This window comes from Erpetoichthys calabaricus, chromosome 6, assembly GCF_900747795.2.
Source record: "Erpetoichthys calabaricus chromosome 6, fErpCal1.3, whole genome shotgun sequence".
Taxonomy (NCBI): Eukaryota; Metazoa; Chordata; class Cladistia; order Polypteriformes; family Polypteridae; genus Erpetoichthys; species Erpetoichthys calabaricus.
The window spans coordinates 92795503-92819849 of NC_041399.2; the positions used below are offsets into that span (position 1 = coordinate 92795503).

Genomic DNA, 24347 nt, shown 5'->3' on the forward strand with positions numbered 1-24347 from the left:
GATAAATATGTATTATACACATAGGAACTATTCATTTATTTTCAGTTAAGTCATCTGCAGCAAACCTTTATAAATGAGGGTTTCTCCTTTTTAGATAGTGCAAACTGTTTCTTCTTCATTGAGGTTTTCTCTTGGAGAGCTTTTTTCATTTCATTGAAAATTAAAGCAGCAGCTGCCAAAATATGTAGCTTTCTTATTAATTTTTCAACATTGTGTAAAATAACTTTATAAAGTAACATAAAAGGTTTAAATACTCGTTATCCTTTTACACTAAAATATTACTAAAGAGATACAAAAAAAGTAAAATGCATATGTTGTTTTTCTTTAAGGAGATTAAATATTACTGAAGAAAAAAAAAAAAACCTAAAACAGCCAAATGGGGCTATGCATACGAACTTAAAAGGTTTAAATAAAACAGAAATATATACCTTTTATTTTTACTTCCTTAACTTGTGGAGGGTGTATCTTGTAGCAAAGCCCTGAGTTTTTTCATGAAAGCCCGTTTCAGTGAATAAGTCTTAAAAAGAGGTGTAAAGATATTGACAATAAGCTATGCAAACCCACCAAGACATGCAATCGTTTAAATCAAGGCGCGAGTCAAAAAACACCATCCGATACTATTAGTTAACGATTAACACATTTCTATATGTATTGTAAGCATACAATACAACTGATAATATGTTGCGCTTATTTATCTGGTGTACCGACATTTTTGCGCATTTAACGGCTGAAATCTAACGTGGTTTGTGCCCTTCAGAATGAAAAGAATTTGCATTTACCTTTTTAAAAAAAAGCGAGCTTTTAAGCCTGAGAAATCACTCCGTAAATGCACACGTTTAATTCTTTATCACTTCAAACAACTGAACTATCCAGAACATTTCAGGCATACATCCAGCATTCAAACTATGTATAAAAAGCACAACTGTTAAAGGAATTCAGCATTTCTTAATTGAAAATGTTCCTTTAATCCTCAACATGTCTCAATGAGTCGTTCTGGTGGTTTTACTTGACATTTTGATATTCTGGTTAATTGTGTTTGCAGTTGAGATGTTCTTTCCTGATTTATACTTGTTTTCTCGTTAATATTTGTTTCGCTGGCGTTAGTGTTCTGATTAGAGGTTATTGGTCCTTTGATGTCTTGACGGTTTCTTCTTAGAACAGCTCCTATTACGCAATTCCATCACATACTGGTCTATTGTTTCTCCGCTTTTCTGGAAACATGTAAAAAAAACTTGTGCCGCTCAAACGTCACATTGCGCTTTGGGTTGCAATACGTTTCGAATTTTTCAACTATTTTGTTCAATTTCATATTGTCTCCATCTTCTTCAAACTGAAAATTGTTATACACCTCTTGCGCCTCTTCGCCAATTACATGTAGAAGCATAGACGCTTTCATTTTTTCACTTTTCCTATCTGCTTCAATCGTAGCAAGATACAACTCGAATCTCTGTTTAAATCTTTTCCAATTTTCAGCTACATTTCCCTTTAACTGGAGATTTGGTGGGGGCTGTAATCCTAACATATTTTTTTTTCTCTTTTGCTAGAACGTCTTAGCGCTTTCTGATCACGTTTTCGGGTTACTCACAGACACGCGACTCGTTCAAAAGCTGAACCTCTTCTTCAGATTCCTCTTCCAATCCGCCACTTCTGACACCATGTAGTGATCTTGTTAGGTTCGTAGTTTAATCAATACACAGGATTGAAAGATATAATAACTTTTTAATAGACAGACTTTAGAGACATTTACTGTACAAGTTACTAATCGTTCTTTAGTTCACGCCCATTCTCCTACTTGCATCGGCATTCACAGGCATTACTAATCATTCTGTAAGTATCCCTTAATACAGCGGTTCTCAAACTGTGGTCCGCGGACCCCCAGGGGTCCGCGAGACGACCATAGGGGGTCCGCAGAAAGGGTGAAAATTGCTTACAATTAATAACTTCTTCGCTAAACGCCATTTTATCCAATCGGATAATGCGAATAATAATCAACTCGCCCCTCACTACTGTTTATATTCTATATATAGTATATATATGTCTATTAAGAACTATTCTACGATGACGTCATTATAGACGCAGCCTGTAATCGTGCACATCCATCCATTATCCAACCCGCTATATCCTAACCACGGGGTCACAGGGGTCTGCTGGAGCCAATCCCAGACAACACAGGGCGCAAGGCAGAAAACAAACCCCAGGCAGGGCACAGTTTATGATTAATTATTAAGTTATACAGTGGTAATTCTTGCTTGTTAAATTGTTTTTCGTACGCCCAACTAACGTATGGATAAATATTTGAAGCGTAAGCGGATATCTGAAGAAGAGCACGGGGGTAATGGAAATAGTGGCGATGAACTGAGACATGATGCCGAAAGAGAGTCTGCACCGCGTAAGGCAAAATTACGTAAATATGATCCTGAATATTTACAATTCGGATTTATACCATACAAAGACAACAGTGATCAGCCACAATGTGTCATTTGTTTAAACGTGTTATCGAACGAAAGTTTGAAACCTGCTAAACTGAAGCGCCATCTTGTAACAAAGCATAATGAACTAAAAGACAAACCCGTTGATTTCTTCAAACGTCGAGCAGAAGTGTATGCAAATCAGCAGAAAATTATTAGCACTGCGACAACAGTGAATGAAAAAGCTCTTAAGGCTTCGTATATTATGGCAATGCGAATAGCTAAGAGCAAAAAAGCACACATGGTTGCGGAGAGTTTGATTATGCCAGCGGCTTTAGAAATATGCGAGATAAATGTTAGGAAAAGAAAGCAGCCGAAAATTACTGTCTATACCAGTATCAAACGATACCATCAGAAGGCGAATTTGCGACATGTCCAATGACATCCAATTACAATTGGTTGAGCGCCTACAAAGCAGTACATTTGCCATACAGTTGGACGAAAGTACCGATATTGCAGGCCAAGCGCAGTTACTGGTCTACGTTAGATATTGCTTTGACAATGATGTGGTCGAGGACTTTCTGTTCTGCAAACCTGTGCCACTTAGAACGACAGGTGAAGATTTATTTGCAATGCTAAATGATTTCTTCATTGCTAACAAGCTTGAGTGGTCCAGCTGTATTGGAATTTGTACGGACGGAGCTGCAGCAATGACAGGTCATAAAAGTGGGGTTGTTGCACGCGTACGAACTGTTTCTCCGAATATTATTTCCACACATTGCATGATTCATCGCGAAGCTCTTGCTAGTAAGAATTTAAATGAATCCTTCGGTGAAGTGCTAAATACATGCATTAAACTAGTTAATTGGATAAAGTGCAGACCGTTGAACGGACGACTGTTTGCTGCACTGTGCGAAGAAAGCGGCTCAGATCATCGACATCTGCTGCTACACACAGAGGTTCGCTGGTTGTCACGCGGAAAGGTACTTCAACGTGTCTTCGAGCTTCGCAGTGAACTGGCATCATTTTTGATGGACAAAAACTCAGAGCTGGTGAAGTTTGTTTCAGATAATGTATGGCTTGCAAAATTGGCTTACCTGGCTGATATCTTTTGTCAACTTAATGCACTTAACACATCACTGCAAGGCAGAGATTCAAGCATGTTGAAAACAACAGACAAGGTAACTGCCTTCAAGAAAAAGTTGAGAATATGGAAGACACGAGTACAAAATAAAAGCTGTGATATGTTTGAACTGTTAACTGAATTTCTGAATGAAAACAATATGGCCATTGATAACTTGGCAACAGATATCTTTGACCATTTGTCGGCGATGGAAGAATACTTTGACAGGTACTTTCCAACAGATAACATTGCAGATTATGACTGGATCAGAAATCCATTCAGTTGTCAGCTTACCAACTTGACCAGGAAGGAAGAAGAACAGTTGGCTGAATTGTCTAGTGACAGAAGTCTCAAACTTAAATTTCAAGAACAAACATTGACCGCGTTTTGGTGCAACGTTAGGAACGAGTATACGCTTTTAGCTGAGAGAGCACTGACTGTGCTGGTCCCATTTGCAACTACCTACCAGTGCGAAGCATCGTTCTCAGCATTAGCTGTGATAAAATCTAAGTTTAGATCACGTCTCCAGGTGGAAGATGACATTCGAGTGTGTCTATCAAAAATCTCACCAAGGATAGACCTTCTCTGCCGACAAAAGCAAGCCCACACATCTCATTAGTTTCTATGAGTATCAGAGTCTAATGTAATTGTATTTGTAATACATTTGAACATATTAAATAATTAAAACGTTTACCACTGGTAGGGAGCCATAAAATTAATAGTCTTATTCTTTATTATTAAATGAACAATGTTGTATTGTAGTTATGCAGTATGAGTATTAAGCACTAAATATTGTAGTTGTAGTTGTTTTGCATTTTTTGTTTTTGCTAAGCAGGTTTTAGTCCTGTGACTGTCGTATGACACTGTATCATTGACTGTCAATAGTTAGTGTTGTTATGATATGACTACAAAGAATGATTTATTTTATAAAGTCGACTTCAGATAAAAGAAGTTTACACTTTATGCCTGTGGCTATGCTATTATAATTTGGGTTGACAAATCAGGCCGCATCAGGGGTCCGTGAATATTGTATGGCTTGTAAAGGGGTCCCAGGACTGAAAAAGTTTGAGAACCCCTGCCTTAATAGACCTTACTAATCAACTATCATTACAAAATCCAACGTGGTTTGTGCCCTTCAGAATGAAAACAGTTAGCATTTACATATTTTAATAAAAGGCGAGCTTTTAAGCATGAGAAATCACCCCGTAAATGCACACGTTTAATTGCACATGTGTTAATATGTATGCTTACACAGTATTAAAAGACACTCAAAAATTAACGTCATTTACCTTTGTTCCCGCGTTTGATAAAAGGCGAGGTTTTAAGCCTGAGAAATCACCCCGTAAATGCACACGTTTAATTGCACATGTGTTAATATGTGTGCTTACACAGTATTAAAAGACACTCAAAAATTAACGTCATTTACCTTCGTTCCCGCGTTTGACTCGTGCTGTAAATCTCTTCCTTGTTTTTAGTTCAAGTGATTACGTAGGAGGCGTGATGACGCAATACGTGACTCCGCCTCCTCCATTAGAGTATATGGACAAAAAACAGGTTCCAGTTATGACCATTACACGTAGAATTTCGAAATGAAACCTGCCTAACTTTTGTAAGTAAGCTGTAAGGAATGAGCCTGCTAAATTTCAGCCTTCCATCTACACGGGAAGTTGGAGAATTAGTGATGACTGAGTCAGTCAGTCAGTCAGTCAGTCAGTCAGTGAGGGCTTTGCCTTTTATTAATTAGTATAGATATATATATATATATATATATATATATATATATATATATATATATATATATATATATATATATATATATGGAAGAGAAGGTCTGTGATACAATAGACGACACATTCATCATACTAAAAAATGACCAGCTGAATGAATTCCACAACCACATCAACACAATATTCCCTGCGACCCAATTCACAATGGAAAAAGAAATTAACCGACACATCAGCTTCCTGGACATATACATTGAAAGAAATAATGTCGCCACCCTTACCACAAGTGTTTACCGTAAAGAATGCTACGTAGACAAGATATTACACTTCACCAGCAACCACCCGGTATCTCATAAACGGAGCTGTGTTAGAACTCTATTCAGAAGAGTCCACACCCATTGTAATACGAAGGAAACAAAAATGTATGAGAGACACTATCTCTTCCATCTTTTCACTTCAAATGGATACTCAAAAACATTCATTAATCGGAGCTTACACAGAAGACACCAAAAAACTCAGCAAACAATCGACTTGAATCAGAACCCCCACCCCACCTGGCACTCACTCCGTATCACCACAAGGTGTCTGAAGGTACAGTGCACATCCTGGCCAAGTCAGGCGTCAGAATAGCACACAAACCCACGAACAATTTGTGCACGGTCCTCTTTAATGCTAAAACAAGAAATCGACAGCTGAAACATGAAATGCAGTTTATAGCATTCCATGCAGTTCTTGCTCAGCGATATACATAGGACAAACTTCAAAAAGAATTGCAACACGTATACAGGAACATCGCAACGCTGTACGGAGGAAAGCACTCACTATCATTGATCTGTACGCATACTAAATCAACAGGACATACATTTAACTGGGACAATGTACAAGTAAAATTTAAGGCCAGTACTAAAAGTGCCAGAGAGCTGGCTGAATCCTGGTTATCAAATGAGAACGCCATCAACAGACACTTGGACATAAATCCAGCATATGCAAACTTAAGAAGAACATGTTCGTAATAAATAAACTGTACACCCAATACCCCCCCCCCCCCCCACCCCGATAACACTGACTTATATATTAAAACTTCAGCTCAATTTAATATGCACTTCATCATGCTTAATATCATTGAGTGCCAAAGCCTAACCCAGCAACAAGGATTTAAATGATGGATAAAACTGTTTTTAGTGATACAAAACTAATAATTGAAAACTTCTAATATTAAAACTAATAATTGAAAATTTCTCTGGAGTCACCTAATTATTCATTATTAACATACACATGAAAAAAAAAATGACCAAAGTAAATAGCTTTGTTTCAGGGAATGTAGCTCAATTAAACCGTTATGCACAATCCAACAAATGTGACTAATGCATCGTTCCCAATGTATCCCATATCAATGTGACAAGCATCTTACCATGTAATATATGTAAAACAATGCATGAGGAAAATCCTGTCTAGAAGACTATTTGACATTTAAAATCATTCTTTGCATAAACTTAAGTGTAGCTGCATGATGAACTTAACACTTTTCAAGTGTTTTTGATTCACTTCATGTATTTTCTAAATGGATCAGTGCATACTGCACAATTTGAGACAATAGCTATTGGTGTCGGCACAAAAGGAGCAGCATAAAGAAGCAGAGTTCTGTCGCTGAGACTAATGCCAAAGATTAGTCTTGGGAAAAAAATGACTTAAAAGCATTTCACGGACTGTGGGCAAGCCTGTTGAGTAATATAAACAATAAACACTCCTTGAAACCTTTTATCTCAAAACTTAATGGAAATTATGTCGCAGTCAAAAACCTTTTTACCTCTAGCTCAATACAACTTTATACTGACATATTGAATATAAACAAACCAAACTGCTAAAGAGAAACCCAGTACATAAAAGTTCAATTAAAAGTATTCCACAGATACAAAACAATTTTGGCAGTTTTTTTTTTTTTTTACCAATTAACAACTAGAAAATAAAAGAAATCTGTTTAACCAGCTAAGGGTTTTGAGTGTTATTTTCAGAGTGCCCTCTACAATACCATCTATCCACTATCAAGTAAGCTGAATCCAGTTCAGGGTCACATCAGAAGCACTGGGCACAAGGCAGGAAACAGTTCTGGACAGGGCACACTCACATCAGGTCAAGGAAAAAGGAGGAAAATTGGAGTGTCCAAACAGACACACTGAATATGTGCATACTCCCTTCAAACAGTGAAGCTGTGAGACTGCAGCACTAACCACTGCGCCAACCACTTCACATACCATGCATACTAAGGGCACCACAGTCTGAAAATGAATACATTTATATCAAGGCACTATAAATTATATATATATATATATATACTGTATATATCATGTGTATGACCTTTTGAATTATCCACATAAATGAAATATCGTAGTGTAGTAATGTATAATGCAAATAAATACAATAGCTGAGTGATCACTAGTGTTGTGTAAGTCCTCAGTTTTGCCTCCAGAACAGTCTGAATTATCCAAGGCAAAACTTCAACAAGGTGCTGGAAACATTCCGTATGAATTTTAGTCCATGTTGACCCAATAGTATTGTGCACACTCATAGCAAATATTTAAGAGATGAGTGGTCTGTACAGACTATTAAAGCAAGTTGAATTCACTGTCATGTTGTTGCAACCAGCCTGACATGAGAAATGTTTTCTGAAATGATGCATTATAGTGCTGGAAACTTCTGTTTAATAAAGTGTCAACTGTGACCGTAAAAGAATCCATATGGTCAGCAAAAATGATAGGGCAAGATGTAGTTGGCACTAACAGGACTACTACATGCAAATACATTTCCTACACCATTAACCAGGGCTACCAGGCCATACTTTTAACACAATGCACAACAGATTCATTGATTCATGTGGTTTATGTTAAATCCTTACTCTACCACCTGCATTTCACAACAATAAATGAGATTTATCAGACCAGATGACATTTTTCCTATCTTCAGTCATGTAGGTTTGGTGATCACATTCTTATTGTACACCTATCTTAAATTTCTTAGGTGATAGGAGTGGGACTTGTCTTGTCTTCTGCTTCTTCATCTTCATCTGCTTCTAGGCATTGCTTTCAAAAATGTCCTTCTGGGGACCAGTGTTGTAAAGAGCTATAATTTGAGTACATATGACCTTTCTGAATAACTCTGGCCAATCTCTCTTATTAACGAGGAGAATTTTTTATTGGACCTTTTCTGTAAACTCTACTGATTGTAGTGTGTTAAATTCCAGAAGCGCATTTTTTATGAGTTACTAGAAAATGCCATGTATGATACCAATATTCTTTTAGGTCAGTAGTCTTTCCAGTTCTAATGTTTGACAGAACAACCACTTAACCAGGATTTCCCAACTGGGGGTAAATTGTTTGCTTAAAAATGTAAAGTCACGAAGATCTCAATTATTTCCCAAAGACAACATTAGACTTGCTCTTTCAACAACTGTGCCAAAAATATCTAAAATCATAAGTGAAGAGCAAGAACCAGAGTCTGACTGATTCATGTGTTCTTGTGGACTCAGTGTGCTTCATTCTGGTATCGTTGTTTGATTTTAAATAAGTGAAATACAGTAGCATAATTTTATGCTAATAATATTGTTATTGTTATTTGAACTTAAATAAAAATATTAAAAACAGCATCTTAAAATGACCCCTTTGTTGATGTCTTTATTATAGTAGATGTATAAGCTCAGATTACTGAACAAAATGTGGGGGTAAATTTACTTTCGAAAATCTGTCACAGGGTAAAAGGGGCGAAAAAAGTTTGGGAACCCCTGCACTAAACCCTTTGACCAAATCTACTTGGTATATACAATATATTGAGTTGCAGAAACATGATTAACTACTTGGAGGGGCAGGCTAATGGTGATAATAGGCAAAAAAGAGGCAACACAGTGTGTTATTTTTAATAGGGGATTTATTAAAATCAATCAGCCTTAACATAGTGAGAAATTACTGTTAACAGTGCTGAATGAAAATGTAGTTTAACTAAATATATATGCAGTAAGTATAAGTTTAAATATAGCAAACTGTATACTAAGAAACTGCATAATATACAAAGGTGACTTTATGTTACATGCATAACAAAGTTATGTACTGACAGAAATTATGTAGATGACAGTCTCTTTCTTTGCACTCTGAGCATTTGTTAAAACAGAGTAATTGGGTGAGCTTTTATTTTTAGATCCTGCTAATTAGAACAAAAAAATTAAAAATGTTTGTGAGATGAGATATATACAGTACATACATATACTGTACATACTATATATATATATATATATATATATATATATATATATATATATATACACATACATACATATATATGTATGTATATCTTCTTTTTAAAGCATGAGCAATTCATGGCATTGTACCAGTTACTCATTTATTTTATGAAAATACATTCTTACATCTTATTTTTAATAACAGCATAATTCCCTGGTGTTATATTTAACAAATGTTCTTACTTGTAAAGCTCTAGAGAGCTAGGGTTTTTGTCTGCAATTTGTTTTTCTTTTCAAATAGGGCTAGTTAATGATTTGATTAATTGTAGTTCATTGCATTATTTCAATCGAGATGCTAATTTGTTTTTTTTTTCCTATTTGTAGACTGCCAAAGGCACTTGCCTAGGGTTTAATACAGGCTTATTGAATAATAGGGCTTATCTTCTGGGAATGTGATTTAAAAAAACAAAACATTGAAACGTCTTTTGTTTAGGGAGTGAACAGCAGCAGCATGTGTAACTGGTCAAAACTAAGACCACACTGAGCTTAAAATGATGAATTTTATCATTAAAGAATACCATACATAAGTTGAAGGGACATATCCATTCAATCATCCATTTACTAAATAAGTTCAATTTAATTGAAGAATCACTGTGAACTACAGTCAATCCCAGCAGTACTGATCAACCCTGGACAAAGTGTTTGTCCATCACAGGGGACAGTCACACATACACACACAGTCATTGGGAGATCTTTTACCTGCAAAGTAATTAAATTAGCACAGTTTGAGATGTAAGGGAAAGGGATGAACTCGTATTGAATTGATCACTTTCTGTGTTGTTATTGTATATGCTGTTTTCTTTTAAATAGGCTTGCTTTGTGTAATGGAAAAGCTTGCTTTATAAATCAAATTTAGACAAGATGATAGGCTTTAAACAGCAAACAAATGCTTTTATTTACAAAGTAGAATGTTCAAAAACATATACAGTACTGATTAATTACTGGGTGCATTACACATGTATACTGCTGTCACCCAGTGTTCTTAATATGGGACCTTTTTGAGTTCTTTTGGCATAAATTCACTAGTGCTGAAGCCTGTTTCAAACATAAAGAACATTTAAAAAGAAATAATCAATTCAGAAAGGAAAAAGATGCATCTTTGAAAAGTAGTGAAAGCAAAAATTTCAATATCTAGGAAAGTCCTTTGCAAGAAAATACAAGAAGCTGTTGAACAAAATGTGGCAGCCCTTAAGTTTATTGCCTCAGTGTCTTAATTATGTACAAGATGGACAATTTAAAGTGCAATTTGATGGCAGTCATGATGATTTTGAAAAAAAAAAATCCAATGAAAAAGCTGAAACCTCTCTTAAAAATCTTTTCTTTTAATTTGCTTGAAACAGTCCTCATCTCTTTTCCAAAGATGGATAAACTCAGCATAGGTGGGCTATTTCAGTGAAGCTACTCCATCTCGGTTAAGCAACTTCACCTAACTATGACATGCTAAAGAAAAGCCAAGGTAAAGTTTAATTTTGTAATAGGAAATGAAAATGTTATTATATGTGTGTATATCATCAGGTTGTTGAAGAAAACCTGATATCTGAAGACAGTCTTAAATATATTTGCTTACATGAACAACTGGCTAAAAAGTAGTTAGAGGTACAACATCAGTGAACTCATGTTTCATTACTAATGTGTCTCCCACGTTGTAACAATTAGCTAATTTTGGAACTCAATTTAAAAAACTTGTATTTATTTCTATCTATCGATGCCTGATGAGATTAAGATATTTGTGGATGGAGATTTCATTATATTATGACAAATTTATTGTTAAATTCCAGCAACCGTTTCCGTGATTTCCTAGATTTGTCACATGTGGCATTACTGATCTAAAAACCAACGATGGCTACTCTACTACCACAAACTGATGTACCTGGTTGACACCAATGTTAAAAGCACCCTGTGGCATTCACATGCTGCAGTACTCCGTTCATAAGCCCTAATATGTACTGTGAAAACAAACTATATGCTATTTTATTGTTACTACCAATCTGCATTGTGGACACCTGTAAGGACTGGGTTTTTGCAACATTGTTGTCCACCAGTCAAGATAAATTTTTAGGAGTATTGTGTGATCAAAAAATTAAGGTGAAGGTTAAAAGTAAGGTTTTTCAGACCGGGGCAAGACCAGTAATGATGTATGGAATTGAGACATGGACAGTAAAGGGAGAACAGAAGAAGAAGTTGATTGTGGCAAAATTAGGAATGTTGAGAGGTAAGTGTGGAGGTACAAAAAAGGACAGAATAAGAAATGAGTCGTTCAGAGGTACAACAAACGTTTAAGAGATAGCTAAGAAAGTACAAGAAACCAGACTGAAATGGTGTGCGCACATGATAAGAAAAGACAATGAATACGTGGGCAAAAGAGTAATGGGATTAGAAGTACAGGGAGACAGAAAGGTGAGAGAGGCCAAAGACGATGTGGCTGGATGAAGTAAAAGAAGAACTGAAGGAGAAGAGCTTGACTGGAGAGAATGTGAAGGAATGAGCTGTTTGGAGAAGGTGGATCAAGCATATTATCCCCATAGAGAAGCTAGAAAAGATGAAGAGAAAGATTAAAAAGTAGTCAAAATAAACCTTCAGACATCAGTAGTCACCAGACCTGGCTATGTTTTTCCAGTCCGTCTGAGTGCAGTATTCCTTAACCCATTGCAATTCAACACCTTTTGGTCTTCTGTGTCAAGAGCAAGGTGCAAAAATATGGGGGTGAAGGGGGTTCTCCCTTAAAATACATTTTACCAAAATTCCATAGTGTCATATGCCACTGCCTGCTACTGAATTTAAAAGAAAATATTGTAGCAAAATGGCTGAAGCTCTTCTAAAGGCTGGACTGGAAGGCATATATGTGCAAGCATTTCATTGGTCGGATAGAGCTCGATGCTAGAACAGCATGCTAGATACTTCCTTTAAATCAAAACGATCTGAGAAAGAGTTTAATAGACAACTATTCAATTGTAGCAATATCATAGTCGTCGATGATTTTCTGATATTGGCATCACCTCATTGAAGATGACAAGGGTGACAGCAATTCCTGAACCTTGATACTGACAGTGATCATGTTGAGAACAGTATGAGGCCCCCCTGTTCATATTTGTTATTTTGTTGTTACCTGTGACCCGTAAAAATACAAAACTGAAGTCAGGTTATGCATGTAGGGTATTGTGTTGCAGTGCTACCGAGAGTACTTCAGTTCCCATCAGACAGCAGGAATGTGAGGAACTGTTTTAAGCCCCGTGTTTAAGTCACATTTTTTTCCATGAAAAGGAGTACTTCCTCCATAAATGAAATATGGGGAAGTTAAAAAAAATTTGCAATCTTACACTTTCTGATACTCTAAATCAGTAAGGTTCGACAGCTACTATCAGGCTGCAGTCAAAGCTACACAAATCTGTAGTCTTTGTAATCATGCTGCTCACAAATATCTAGCTTTATTAATAAATATCTAGTGCATACCTAATAAAGTGGACACTGAGCGTAGCAGTAAAATGCTCAAGTCATACAAACCAAAGCAGAAAGCAATGCTTTTAATTTATTTTTCATTGCTAATTTGATGTTTTCATATATTTCACTGTTTTCTAACCCACTATGCATTTCTATATCACATTGCTGAGAACAGAACTTGTGCCAGCAACCACAAGCACAAGGTAAAAGCAAGAAATGAATGGGCTGTCAGTCCTCATTATTTTTTTAAATGTGAAGTAAAAAAAATCAAAACATTACATGCATAAATTTAAAATTAGACTACATTTTATAACATCAGTTTCTTCTATAATAAATGTAGTCAGAAACCTTTTCAAGTCTGCATAGTTGAAACCAATACTGCTTCAAGCAATATGGCTATGAAATGCCCAGATACCAGAGATATGATAATCATTTCTGAGAATCTCTCACTAGTGTAAAACCCAGCGTGAAGTAAGAACTAGGTGTAAATGACAATCTGCTTAAAGGGCAGCCACTCTAGAAATGTGTGAAGTAGTATGAAGGCGCATATTTTGTATATCTGAAGATGAAAGCACAAAGTCTATTATTCATTAATGGAAATCTGCTTACTTCTATGACTGAACATTCCTGCACATAAAATATGAATGTGTTTACTTCAGTGCTGTTAAAATGAGTTAGAGTAAAATCATCATGATCTCCAAAGAGGGGCCATTTATTAAAGTTGTTTACTGAAAAACAAAAGATGAAGCAGGACTAGAACTACACAAAGGTTTAACGAGGTAACATTAGCCTGGTTACCATGTGGCAGAATTTCTCGGCCACTTGCAACTGAGTTTTTTTTCCTTTTTATGGAGATTTTAATATGGATCTTCACTAGTCACAAAGATGACCATTTATTTTAGGGTATATATTGCCACTTAATTTATCTATTGCAGAAATAATACTAGCTACTGAATGTAAATGTAAGAGCCCTGCCTCAAATTTCTCCCACTTTGGATGTACAAAGTTTTGTATGTCAAAAAGTCCTTCATATTAAAAGAGAATTAAACATAAAGCAGAGGGAGGGCAGTTATAAAAGGAGAGATGGTAAAAAAGAAAAACACAAAAGCAACATAAATCCATCCTTTAAATAGACTTGAATTATTGTCTAATAGTGAGGATTGCCACTTATCTGTTTACCAAGTATCTTTCCTGTCCATCTTTCTCCATCGCTCTTTCTCTTTTGAAACTACTTTCCTTCTACATTTTGAGTTTGCTCCATTGAATTGACAGATCCTGACTCACAGGGCTAACATACCACTTGCTTTTGTCTAGAGCTACTACTCTAAAACTTCATGGCCACCATATCAGTAAGCATTGAAGTGACCACTGAAGCTTATAGACAACTCTGTCCCTTCTGTTTCAGTTAAGGATCATGTGCTGCCTCCTAGTAGACAGTGAAGGATGGGAATAAACATAATTCTACCAACACAGGTCCAAAGTAACGATTGTAGCACCCCTCATCTTGCTTACCTTCACTGGCTTCCAGTACTTTATTGTATTCCTTCATAAGTTTGCCTCTGGCTTACAAAACAATTATTCCAACAGTAAATTTTAGCTGCCATCATCATTTGCCTCATATTGAATAGTATTACTTAATTTGGTGGAATATTATTAGCAAATATTCAAACTAAGTTTTAATGGTGAAACAAGAGAATAACCAGACATAACCAAATTCAATGAAGTAGAGATAATTTTCAAAAATACCTAAATGTAATCTGTTAAGTCATAGCCACCTTGGTGTAACATGACACGTGGAACATGAATCGTGCACCTAGCAAACACACACCAAATAGCAACTAGACCTACAAAATAGTGGCACACTATTAACGCAACAAGACAATGCAAAAATAATTAATTTTGCACAAAAAAATAATTAGAACAACCATAAATGTGACTCTAACAGATTCCTAACACCAAGCTGCTGAATAATTGACATCTTCTAAAGCCTTCTTCATTATAAGGACTGGTCATTAAACTCTTAATGAACATCCAGTTTGCTTTATGCCTTTGCATTGACACCATTGTTAGTTCAGTATCTTTCTGTCTGATTGAGAAGTATTGTTAATAAATATTTTAAAAGAATGTAATTTGACAACAACAGTGCCAGTGATTTGCACCAGTACATGCAAGGTTTGTTCTTCAAGCTGTGTCAATACAGGCAGTCCCGGGGTTACGTACGAGATAGGGACTGTAGGTTTGTATTTAAGTTGAATTTGTATGTAAGTCGGAACAGGTGCATTACTTTAATAAATGTTATTGTTGACCGACTGTAACCAAGTGCTCTGCCAATGAATGATAGAGTTTCACCTCTTTCTGACCTTTTTATTATTTCTACTTTATTTTCAATGGTGATGGTTTTTCTCTTCTTTACTGTAGCACCAGCACTTGCATCAGATTTGTATTTCAGAGACATTCTTGAAGGGTGAAGACAAAAGGTTAAGATGAGCTCTTCTGTACAGCACTGTACAGCTATCACAGCAGATTAGGCACCAGTCGTCAACACGTCTGATGTATAGGGTGGTCCAGATCTAATTATGCAATTTTCATTACGCTATAACTTATTCAGTTTATTACATAGAAAATCAACCGAAAAATCCCAGACCATCGAGAAGTGTGCGAACTGACAACACGAAGAATTGTCTTCGCGCCGAACTGGAATCGTCCCCACATAAATCAAAGTCATCCAGACAATCTGATCTGCACAATTAGATTGGGACCACCCTGTACTGACAAGAGACAACTTCCTGCTATGTGCGTAACAGTACAAGCAGGCTTGCTATTGAGAATGAATGGGGGCAGCGAGGGGTGGTTCATCACCAGCCCACATCACAGTCACCTCCACTACAGTATGTTGCCTGCAGTATCCCGCCGCACCACTGCCCCCATTCAACACGCAGCCATCCGAGGCACACTACAATGCTACCCCCCGCCTCCCCGTTCACCCTCAATGGCCTCCGTTCAGCCACAACAGGGTCACCACTTGCAGCGGGGGGCGGGCAGTGAAACCCAACGGACACTACACTGCGCAAGCAGCGAAATCGACCCCCTCCAGCCTCTGTTCAGCCACCGCTTGTAGCGTCCCCGTGCTGAAGATGATGGAGCGGCAGTTACTGAGGTGCATGCGTCGCAGCTGCGGCCCTGTTTGTAGGTTGGGTGTCCATAACCTGGGGACTACCTGTAATTAGATTCAACTCAAGTTCGAAAGCATACTTTACTCTCGATCAATTTAATGATCCACATCTTTAACATAGTGGTTTTCAAAGGCTGACTTAGTCATCTTTCTTAGGATAACGTTTTTGCTGATTAGGCCACATGAAACTACTCCATGACCATAGAGCACTCTGTCTGACTTTCCTGCAGATGACAAAAACGTTTTACTTTTGTTCCAGTCTTGCACTCTGAGCCAGCATGGTAGGTCAAAGACTACCAGTTTGAGAATTAGCTTGAAACATAGAGACTGAGGAGCAATCCATGTTTGACAAGTCTCAGTCCTATTCATGATAGGCTTTGTTGTCTTTCTTTAGGGCATCTTAATGAATAACAGTGGAGGTAATACAGGCACTTTCCAATAAACATTCCTGTTCAGGCTTACTAACATAGTGTTTGAGTTTGGGTGCCAACACTTCATATTTTCACCGGTTTGTACAGTACTTTTTACATGCAGAAAAAAAGAATGTGTTAATTTTAATGCAGAATTTACATAGTTGTCCATGGGTGGTCATTAATATCTTTGACTTTGACAAAGTGGTCCTTGTTCCAAGTACTTTGAGAACCACTGCATGATACTTCATAGGTTGATTCAGTTTTACTGATACCGATCCTAACATCATCAGTCAAATCATGTTGACAATCTAATCTCACTGCATGTTTACTCATTTAGAACTATTAAAGTTAGTTTGCTGCTAGTTATTTATGCATTGAGGGGTCTTGTATTGTATTTTCTTTTTTTTAATCTATACCTCTGCTTTTTAAACTGCCTTGTTGATTTTTTTCTTTTCTGATGCTTCAAAAAACTCTGGTCTCTAGTCTGGGGAAAATTGGAATGTTAAACTTTATTTGGATTGTATGCTTGCTAAACATTACATCTCTCTCAAGTCATGAGTGACTCTCTCTGTTGTTCTAAGCCAGTGTGTTGCCCTCTCTGCCCCTGATAACCTTCCTCAGTTTGAATATGCACACATACACACACACACACACACACAAAGAATTGCAATCTGTTAAATGCATCTGCACTGGTTTCGTGGAATATTTGAAATGTGCAATTGAATTCTGTTCCTCATAGACATTAAAGAGCAATAGAGCTCTATTGCACACTGCCAGAGTCTGGCTGCTGTTTCTTTAAAGTATGCTAATTAACTTTGTTCTGTGTGTTCAATGTTCAGATTTAATCTTGCAGAATGCATGCTGTTAATATTAAAATGTGTTGCTGTTCTGCAGGTGAATCAGTAGGAATGCAGTCACCCACACACAACATTAAGCCAAGATCTGTAGTAAGCTGCTGTTTTCATCTTCTGAAACATTCACTTTTAGCAATTGAATTTGAACTGAGTATATTACTTGCTGAAGGAAATAATAAGATATTAATTTTTACTTAGAATACATTTTTAACTAAAAAATATAATTTCAGCATACCACCTGATTCACTTTCGTATGGTGCAACTATTATTCCTAAACAAATTAATGTAATGAGACATTAAAATTCCTTTTAACACTTAAATAACAGCTTTAAATATACTGAATGTTTTACACTGATTCAGAAAACTAAGTGTAAACCACATTTTAAATTAAAACCAGCCCTTTAATCAAATAAAATGATTTAGTTTGGACTACCTTTGAAAAGTGAAGAATCAATATCACTGCACATATCAACTGTTAATCTTAAAAAGTGGCATAAAAGTACAGTATTTTAATATGTTGCTTTTCTTACCTAAATAAGTTACACCTTGATCATTTCTTTTGTACCATTATGAAGACATATCTCTCCAGTTTGAATTTAGCCAGCCTAACCATGTGTCTTTTCTTCTCTATCATTTTTACAAAAAAAAAACCCATAAAGCTATGATTTTAGCAGTGAAATATTTTGGACCATTGTGCCCAAAAAATTCAAACCATTATCTCTGTCTCAAAATCAATAGGTGTGTAGCATTTTATAGTGATATTAACTGTATCAAGTTGCATTCAGATTGAGTCATTCACTTTTGAATTATCTTGTCCATAAACATACATCCTGACACACAGTCATACACAAAGACAAACATCACTCAGAATGTGGTCAGGTCATGTTGAATGGTGACAAAAATGCTGATGATATCGTTTACGTGGCGTTTACGTCCTCCGGGCCATGAGGGGGTAACCGCCCTGGATCTGCAGAGGACCATGGGAGAGGAGCAAAGAGGCTCAAGCCCGTTGGGGCCAGAGGCCACCGCCAAGGGACACCCAGAGCCTGATGGAGCCCGGGAAACATTCACTTCCGCCACACCCAGGAAGATGGAAGGAGAGTCTTCCAGGGGCGCCTGGAGTGCTTCCAGGTGCAAGAGCAGCACTACCGCCACACCAGGAAGTGCTGCCGGAAGAGCGTCATCAAGCACCTGGAGCACGTCCGGGTGAACATAAAAGGGGCCACCTTACTACAGTCGGGGAGCTAGAGTCGGGAGTGGCAGCAGGATGAAGATCCCGTGGAGAAAGGAAAGGCGGCCCAAGGACATTTGGGAAGAGGCCCGTGTTAAAGTTGTTTAGTGCTTGGAAGCACTGTGTGCTGTGTGGGACTGTGTTTGGAAGAAATAAACGTGTGCTTTTTTATAAACAAGTGGTCTCTGTCTGGTGGTGTTCTGGCTATATATCACAATATAATATATATATATATATATATATATATATATATATATATATATATATATATATATACAGTGCATCCTGAAAGTATTCACAGCGCATCACTTTTTCCACATTTTGTTATGTTACAGCCTTATTCCAAAATGGATTGAATTCATTTTTTTCCTCAGAATTCTGCATACAACACCCCATAATGACAACGTGAAAAAAGTTTACTTGAGGTTTTTGCAAATTTATTAAAAATAAAAAAACTGAGAAATCCCATGTACATAAGTATTCACAGCCTTTGCTCAATACTTTGTCGATGCACCTTTGGCAGCAATTACAGCCTCAAGTCTTTTTGAATATGATGCCACAAGCTTGGCACACCTATCCCTGGCCAGTTTCGCCCATTCCTCTTTACAGCACCTCTCAGGCTCTATCAGGTTGGATGGGAAGCGTCGGTGCACAGCCATTTTAAGATCTCTCCAGAGATGTTCGATCGGATTCAAGTCTGGGCTCTGGCTGGGCCACTCAAGGACATTCACAGAGTTGTCCTGAAGCCACTCCTTTGATATCTTGGCTGTGTGCTTAGGGTCGTTGTCCTGCTGAAAGATGAACCGTCGCCCCAGTCTGAGGTCAAGAGCGCTCTGGAGCAGGTTTTCATCCGGGATGTCTCTGTACATTGCTGCAGTCATCTTTCCCTTTATCCTGACTAGTCTCCCAGTCCGTGCCGCTGAAAAACATCCCCACAGCATGATGCTGCCACCACCATGCTTCACTGTAGGGATGGTATTGGCCTGGTGATGAGCGGTGCCTGGTTTCCTCCAAACGTGACGCCTGGCATTCACACCAAAGAGTTCAATCTTTGTCTCATCAGACCAGAGAATTTTCTTTCTCATGGTCTGAGAGTCCTTCAGGTGCCTTTTGGCAAACTCCAGGCGGGCTGCCATGTGCCTTTTACTAAGGAGTGGCTTCCGTTTGGCCACTCTACCATACAGGCCTGATTGGTGGATTGCTGCAGAGATGGTTGTCCTTCTGGAAGGTTCTCCTCTCTCCACAGAGGACCTCTGGAGCTCTGACAAAGTGACCATCAGGTTCTTGGTCACCTCCCTGACTAAGGCCCTTCTCCCCTGATCGCTCAGTTTAATGGCCGGCCAGCTCTAAGAAGAGTCCTGGTGGTTTCGAACTTCTTCCACTTACGGAAGATGGAGGCCACTGTGCTCATTGGGACCTTCAAAGCAGCAGAAAGTTTTCTGTAACCTTCCCCAGGTTTGTGCCTCGAGACAATCCTGTCTCAGAGGTCTACAGACAATTCCTTTGACTTCATGCTTGGTTTTTCTCTGACATGAACTGTCAACTGTGGGACCTTATATAGACAGGTGTGTGCCTTTCCAAATCATGTCCAATCAACTGAATTTACCACAGGTGGACTCCAGTTAAGCTGCAGAAACATCTCAAGGATGATCAGGGGAAACAGGATGCACCTGAGCTCAATTTTGAGCTTCATGGCAAAGGCTGTGAATACTTATGTACATGTGTTTTCTCAATTTTTTTATTTTTAAGAAATTTGCAAAAATCTCAAGTAAACTTTTTTCACATTGTCATTATGGGGTGTCGTGTGTAGAATTCTGAGGAAAAAAATGAATGTAATCCATTTTGGAATAAGGCTGTAACATAACAAAACGTGGAAAAAGTGATGCGCTGTGAATATTATATATTCATTGCATTCGTAGTCTGAGTGTTGATGACCTGAATTGTGTGTAACCACCCACACAATTCAGGTCATTGAGACTCAGACTACGAATACAATGAATGCAATTACTCCGGACCTACAGGCTGTCAAATAAATGAACCACATGCCGTGGCGCAGTGTAAAGGGGCTTCGTCTCTGACGCTGACGTCCGAGGTTCGATTCCCCGAGGAGGGAGCAGTAGAGTGTGTACGCCTGATAAGCCCAAATGAGGGCGAAACACGTGTCGTGTACTCTTTGCTTTATTTGCTAGTAAACTATGCAAATATATATATATATATTGTAGCAGTAGAGGCTTGTATCGACCTCTTGATCCAACTCCAAACACCAGGTAAAAGTACAATTATTATTTATTGTACAATAATAACGTGCACAAAGCACCCCCCACTCCACACTACTCATATAATCAATAAACCAATCATAAATACCAATCCTCCTCTCCCAGACACTTCGCCACCCTACCTCCCAGCTCAGCTCAGTGTCTGGGCTTTCCCAGAGTCCTTTTATTACCCCTGACCCGGAGGTGTTTCTGCCCAACAGTCCTCAAGTCCTTATTACTTCCGGGTCAGGGTAAAAGTCCTTTTCTTCAACCTGGAAGTACGTCATTTCTCCTGTTCACATGACCAGGACGTACTTCCAGGTTATAGGGCATATACGAGTCCACGAGCCTCCCTACAGCGACTCCCGGTGGTCCCCAAGGTATCCAGAAGGGCTGTGTATAAAAACTACAAAGTCCATGAGGCCCTGCTGGACTTCGGGGCACGTCCATGCTGTCAGGAGAGCTCCTCCTGGTGGCCTGGGGGTGAGGGCCTGAAACTCTCGCCGGCCATCCATGACAATATATACACACACATACAGTGCCACGCATGCACATCTGGGGACCACCTCCCTGGCTCTGATAGGGTAAGCAGTTTCACCCCGAATCGATAGGGGGTTCTGAAGCTAACATTATCTTCTCCTTCCTCCTCCACAGCTAATAAAAAATACCCAAGAAGGACAACTGACTCAAGCCCACCGCACCGAGAAAACTCCATCCCTTCTGGTCTCAGCCCTATAAAGTCAGCCCATTCCTGGAAGGTGGCATCAGACTCCAAGCAGGCTCTAGTAGGGGGACAGACCTTCTACAAGTCCAATCAAGAGCTAAAAGCCGTTAACTGAGTTTTTTTTTTATTGCAATAAAAGGGGTTACCTTTCACTATATTTCATTTACCAAATGTCTCTGAAGGCACACATTGATTGGGGTGGTGATGCTGCATTCTTTGCACATGTTTGAGAGGATGCAATAAACAGGAATCGTGGGTAACTGATTAAAGATAATCATTATACTTTGATTTAATTTTGTGATTATATTAGGTCAATCAGTTTTTTAATTTATATGTTTATTGTTTTATGTAATGAGTTTGATTGTACTGTCACTATGACAGTAAGTTACCTATTAAGTTGGCATTTTAAATAGAGATTTGCTTCTCTTAAACTATTTTATTGTACAGTTCAACAGCGATTATTTTTTACTTATGTGACACAGATTTGATCTTTAAAAAGGAACATGACAGCCAAAAAAAAAAGGAATTTAAAGTCTGCTAACACAACACAATTCCTATGAGTTTATTAAAAAAATGTTGCACCTCAAGAGCACTTTCATTAAATATAGATATTGTGAAATTGTCATCTCATTTCCACCTTTCCCACCAGAGTGGCAACTTCGCTTATGTCAAAGTCAAATCACCATTACCTCCATTTGCAGATATCAAATGAAGAGCTAATAGTGGTAAGCAGTTAATTCAGACCAATAAATCAAAATCCTTTTGAATGATGTAATGACAACATATTCACCAACATTCTGTATTTTGTGCCACTTTCATTTAATTGTAAGAAAGTACCTTCTTACAAATACATATTTCCTTGCATTGTTCAGCTTCATTTTCAAAATGCCTGTATAGGTGCAAATCATTGGCACTGCTGTTGTTAACTGTTGTTATACATTTTATAACAATAATTTTTAGACACAAAAATGCTAAACTAACAATGGTTTCAGATCATGAAAGGAAATTATAAGGTGACTTGATTAAGGAAACAACAAAATTAATTTAATTTACTAAAATGATTTTCTCTCCAGGAAGAAAAATAGACTATAAATTAAAAATAGGTACACTTATTTTTCATCCTCTAATAAATCGCCTATTTGTAAGTATCAGGTCTCTTTATCCTTAACCCAGCAGGTACTTCCCAGATATATAAGCATGTGAACTACATGCATAAAGCACACTAACCAGCTCATAATCTGAAGAAACAACAGTTATATTCTGAAGTCCCTTTCGTCCCATGTTTCGGATCCAAGTAAACCCTGTATAAAAACATATTTCACAATTTCATTATTTTGATTTTCTTTATTAGAGGATGATAGAAATGACTGGTAAGTCAAATGTTTCTCTTCTTAGTTCTACTGCTTAATTCTTGTTTTACCTTCAAAGTCTAGTGCAAAAAGACTGAATCTCATTTTCAGACCTAGTCAGTGTTTAGAGTGTGTACCATAACTGAGCCGTTGATTTGGTGGGCCATTCTTGAAATTATGTTATCAGCCTGGCAAACTATAGCATAGAAACTCACAATGACTATCACAGAGTACAAGAGTAAAAAGATTTGGTCCACTACTCCACAGTCATAAAAAACTGTTTTGTTCTTCCTGAATTTGAGGTCCAAGTACTGGTTGGACTCTCTGTTCTAATACCACAGGTCTTTCTAATTTTTAATTTGGAGTCTGAGGTGTGTCATTCTGCCTTTCATATCGTGTGGATACAGTATATGTATACCACTGTCATCCATAGAGCTATGGTTTTGTTGAACTTTGAGCACCTAGTTAGAACATCCCTGTCACATTGTTCCAAATGATGCATAGAGATGGAGAAAGATATGCAGTTTGATCTCCTCCTTTCATTTTCAAAACAAAAGAAATCAATCCTCGCGGTGTATGTAAGATACCATGGCACATTTCTTAAGCCAGGTATTCGCAAAGTAAGTGAAGAACAAAGATAGCTTGTTCAGGCTGAGTTTATAGAAGCGTCTTGATTTCACCATGTAAACATAACATTAGGAAGGTGAAGGATGGAATTTGTTGGGTGAAGGCGGATTTCACTGAATGCGAATTGTCTTTAACATCTGCAGACCATAGGAAGTATCCTCTCATGGCTTCCTCAACTTTAGCACAACTGGATATAATTGTCTGTTAAGTTGCAATTAATCAAAATTTTTTTTTTCTCTGGTACTAAATTATATGGTGTCATAACTGCCCCCTTTTTAATGACAGAGTCAAGTTTTACAATGAATGTGTCTTTGTCCTATTCTTTTCCGTCCCGATAATATACATGATCTGTTGTGCTGTTGTGTTGTGCTCCTGTTTTAGCTTCCTTTTACAGATGTTGTCAGTTACAATTCCTTCTAAAGTCTTATTCTCTCTTTTATGGAAAATTGTATGCATTTGTGATGTCTCACTTCTTAGATGATATTTTTAGTTTTTTTTTTTTCATTATGTTAGTTCCTTATACTGCAGTGGGTTGGCACCCTGCCCAGGATTGTTTCCTGCCTTGTGCCCTGTGTTGGCTGGGATTGGCTCCAGCAGACCCCCGTGACCCTGTGTTCGGATTCAGTGGGTTAGAAAATGGATGGATGGATGGATGGATGGATAGTTCCTTATATGATGTATGAACTGAAGCATTTGACTTCACTTCAAAATATTAATTATCCCAAGCAGGTGGAGCATATTTCA

The 24347-nt window shown here is 37.7% G+C and overlaps 1 protein-coding gene across 1 annotated transcript; it reads left to right on the forward strand.

Annotated features, from left to right (window-relative positions):
* Window positions 1–2790: 2790 nt before the first annotated feature.
* Window positions 2791–21742, forward strand: LOC114653076 (protein FAM200A-like). Its single transcript, XM_051928756.1, has 3 exons — window positions 2791–3589; window positions 11626–11752; window positions 21558–21742. The coding sequence occupies exons 1-3, from the start codon at window positions 2840–2842 to the stop codon at window positions 21740–21742; spliced, it is 1062 nt and encodes a 353-aa protein (XP_051784716.1). The 5' UTR covers window positions 2791–2839.
* The last annotated feature ends 2605 nt before the right edge of the window (window positions 21743–24347 follow it).

Coding starts and splice junctions, on each gene's coding strand:
- LOC114653076 (XM_051928756.1), top strand. CDS start 2,840: ATGTCCAATGACATCCAATTACAATTGGTTGAGCGCCTACAAAGCAGT. Junction 3,590..11,625: donor TGTTGAAAACAACAGACAAG/GTAACTGCCTTC, acceptor CAAAAAATTAAG/GTGAAGGTTAAAAGTAAGGT. Junction 11,753..21,557: donor AAAATTAGGAATGTTGAGAG/GTAAGTGTGGAG, acceptor CCTCCTCCACAG/CTAATAAAAAATACCCAAGA.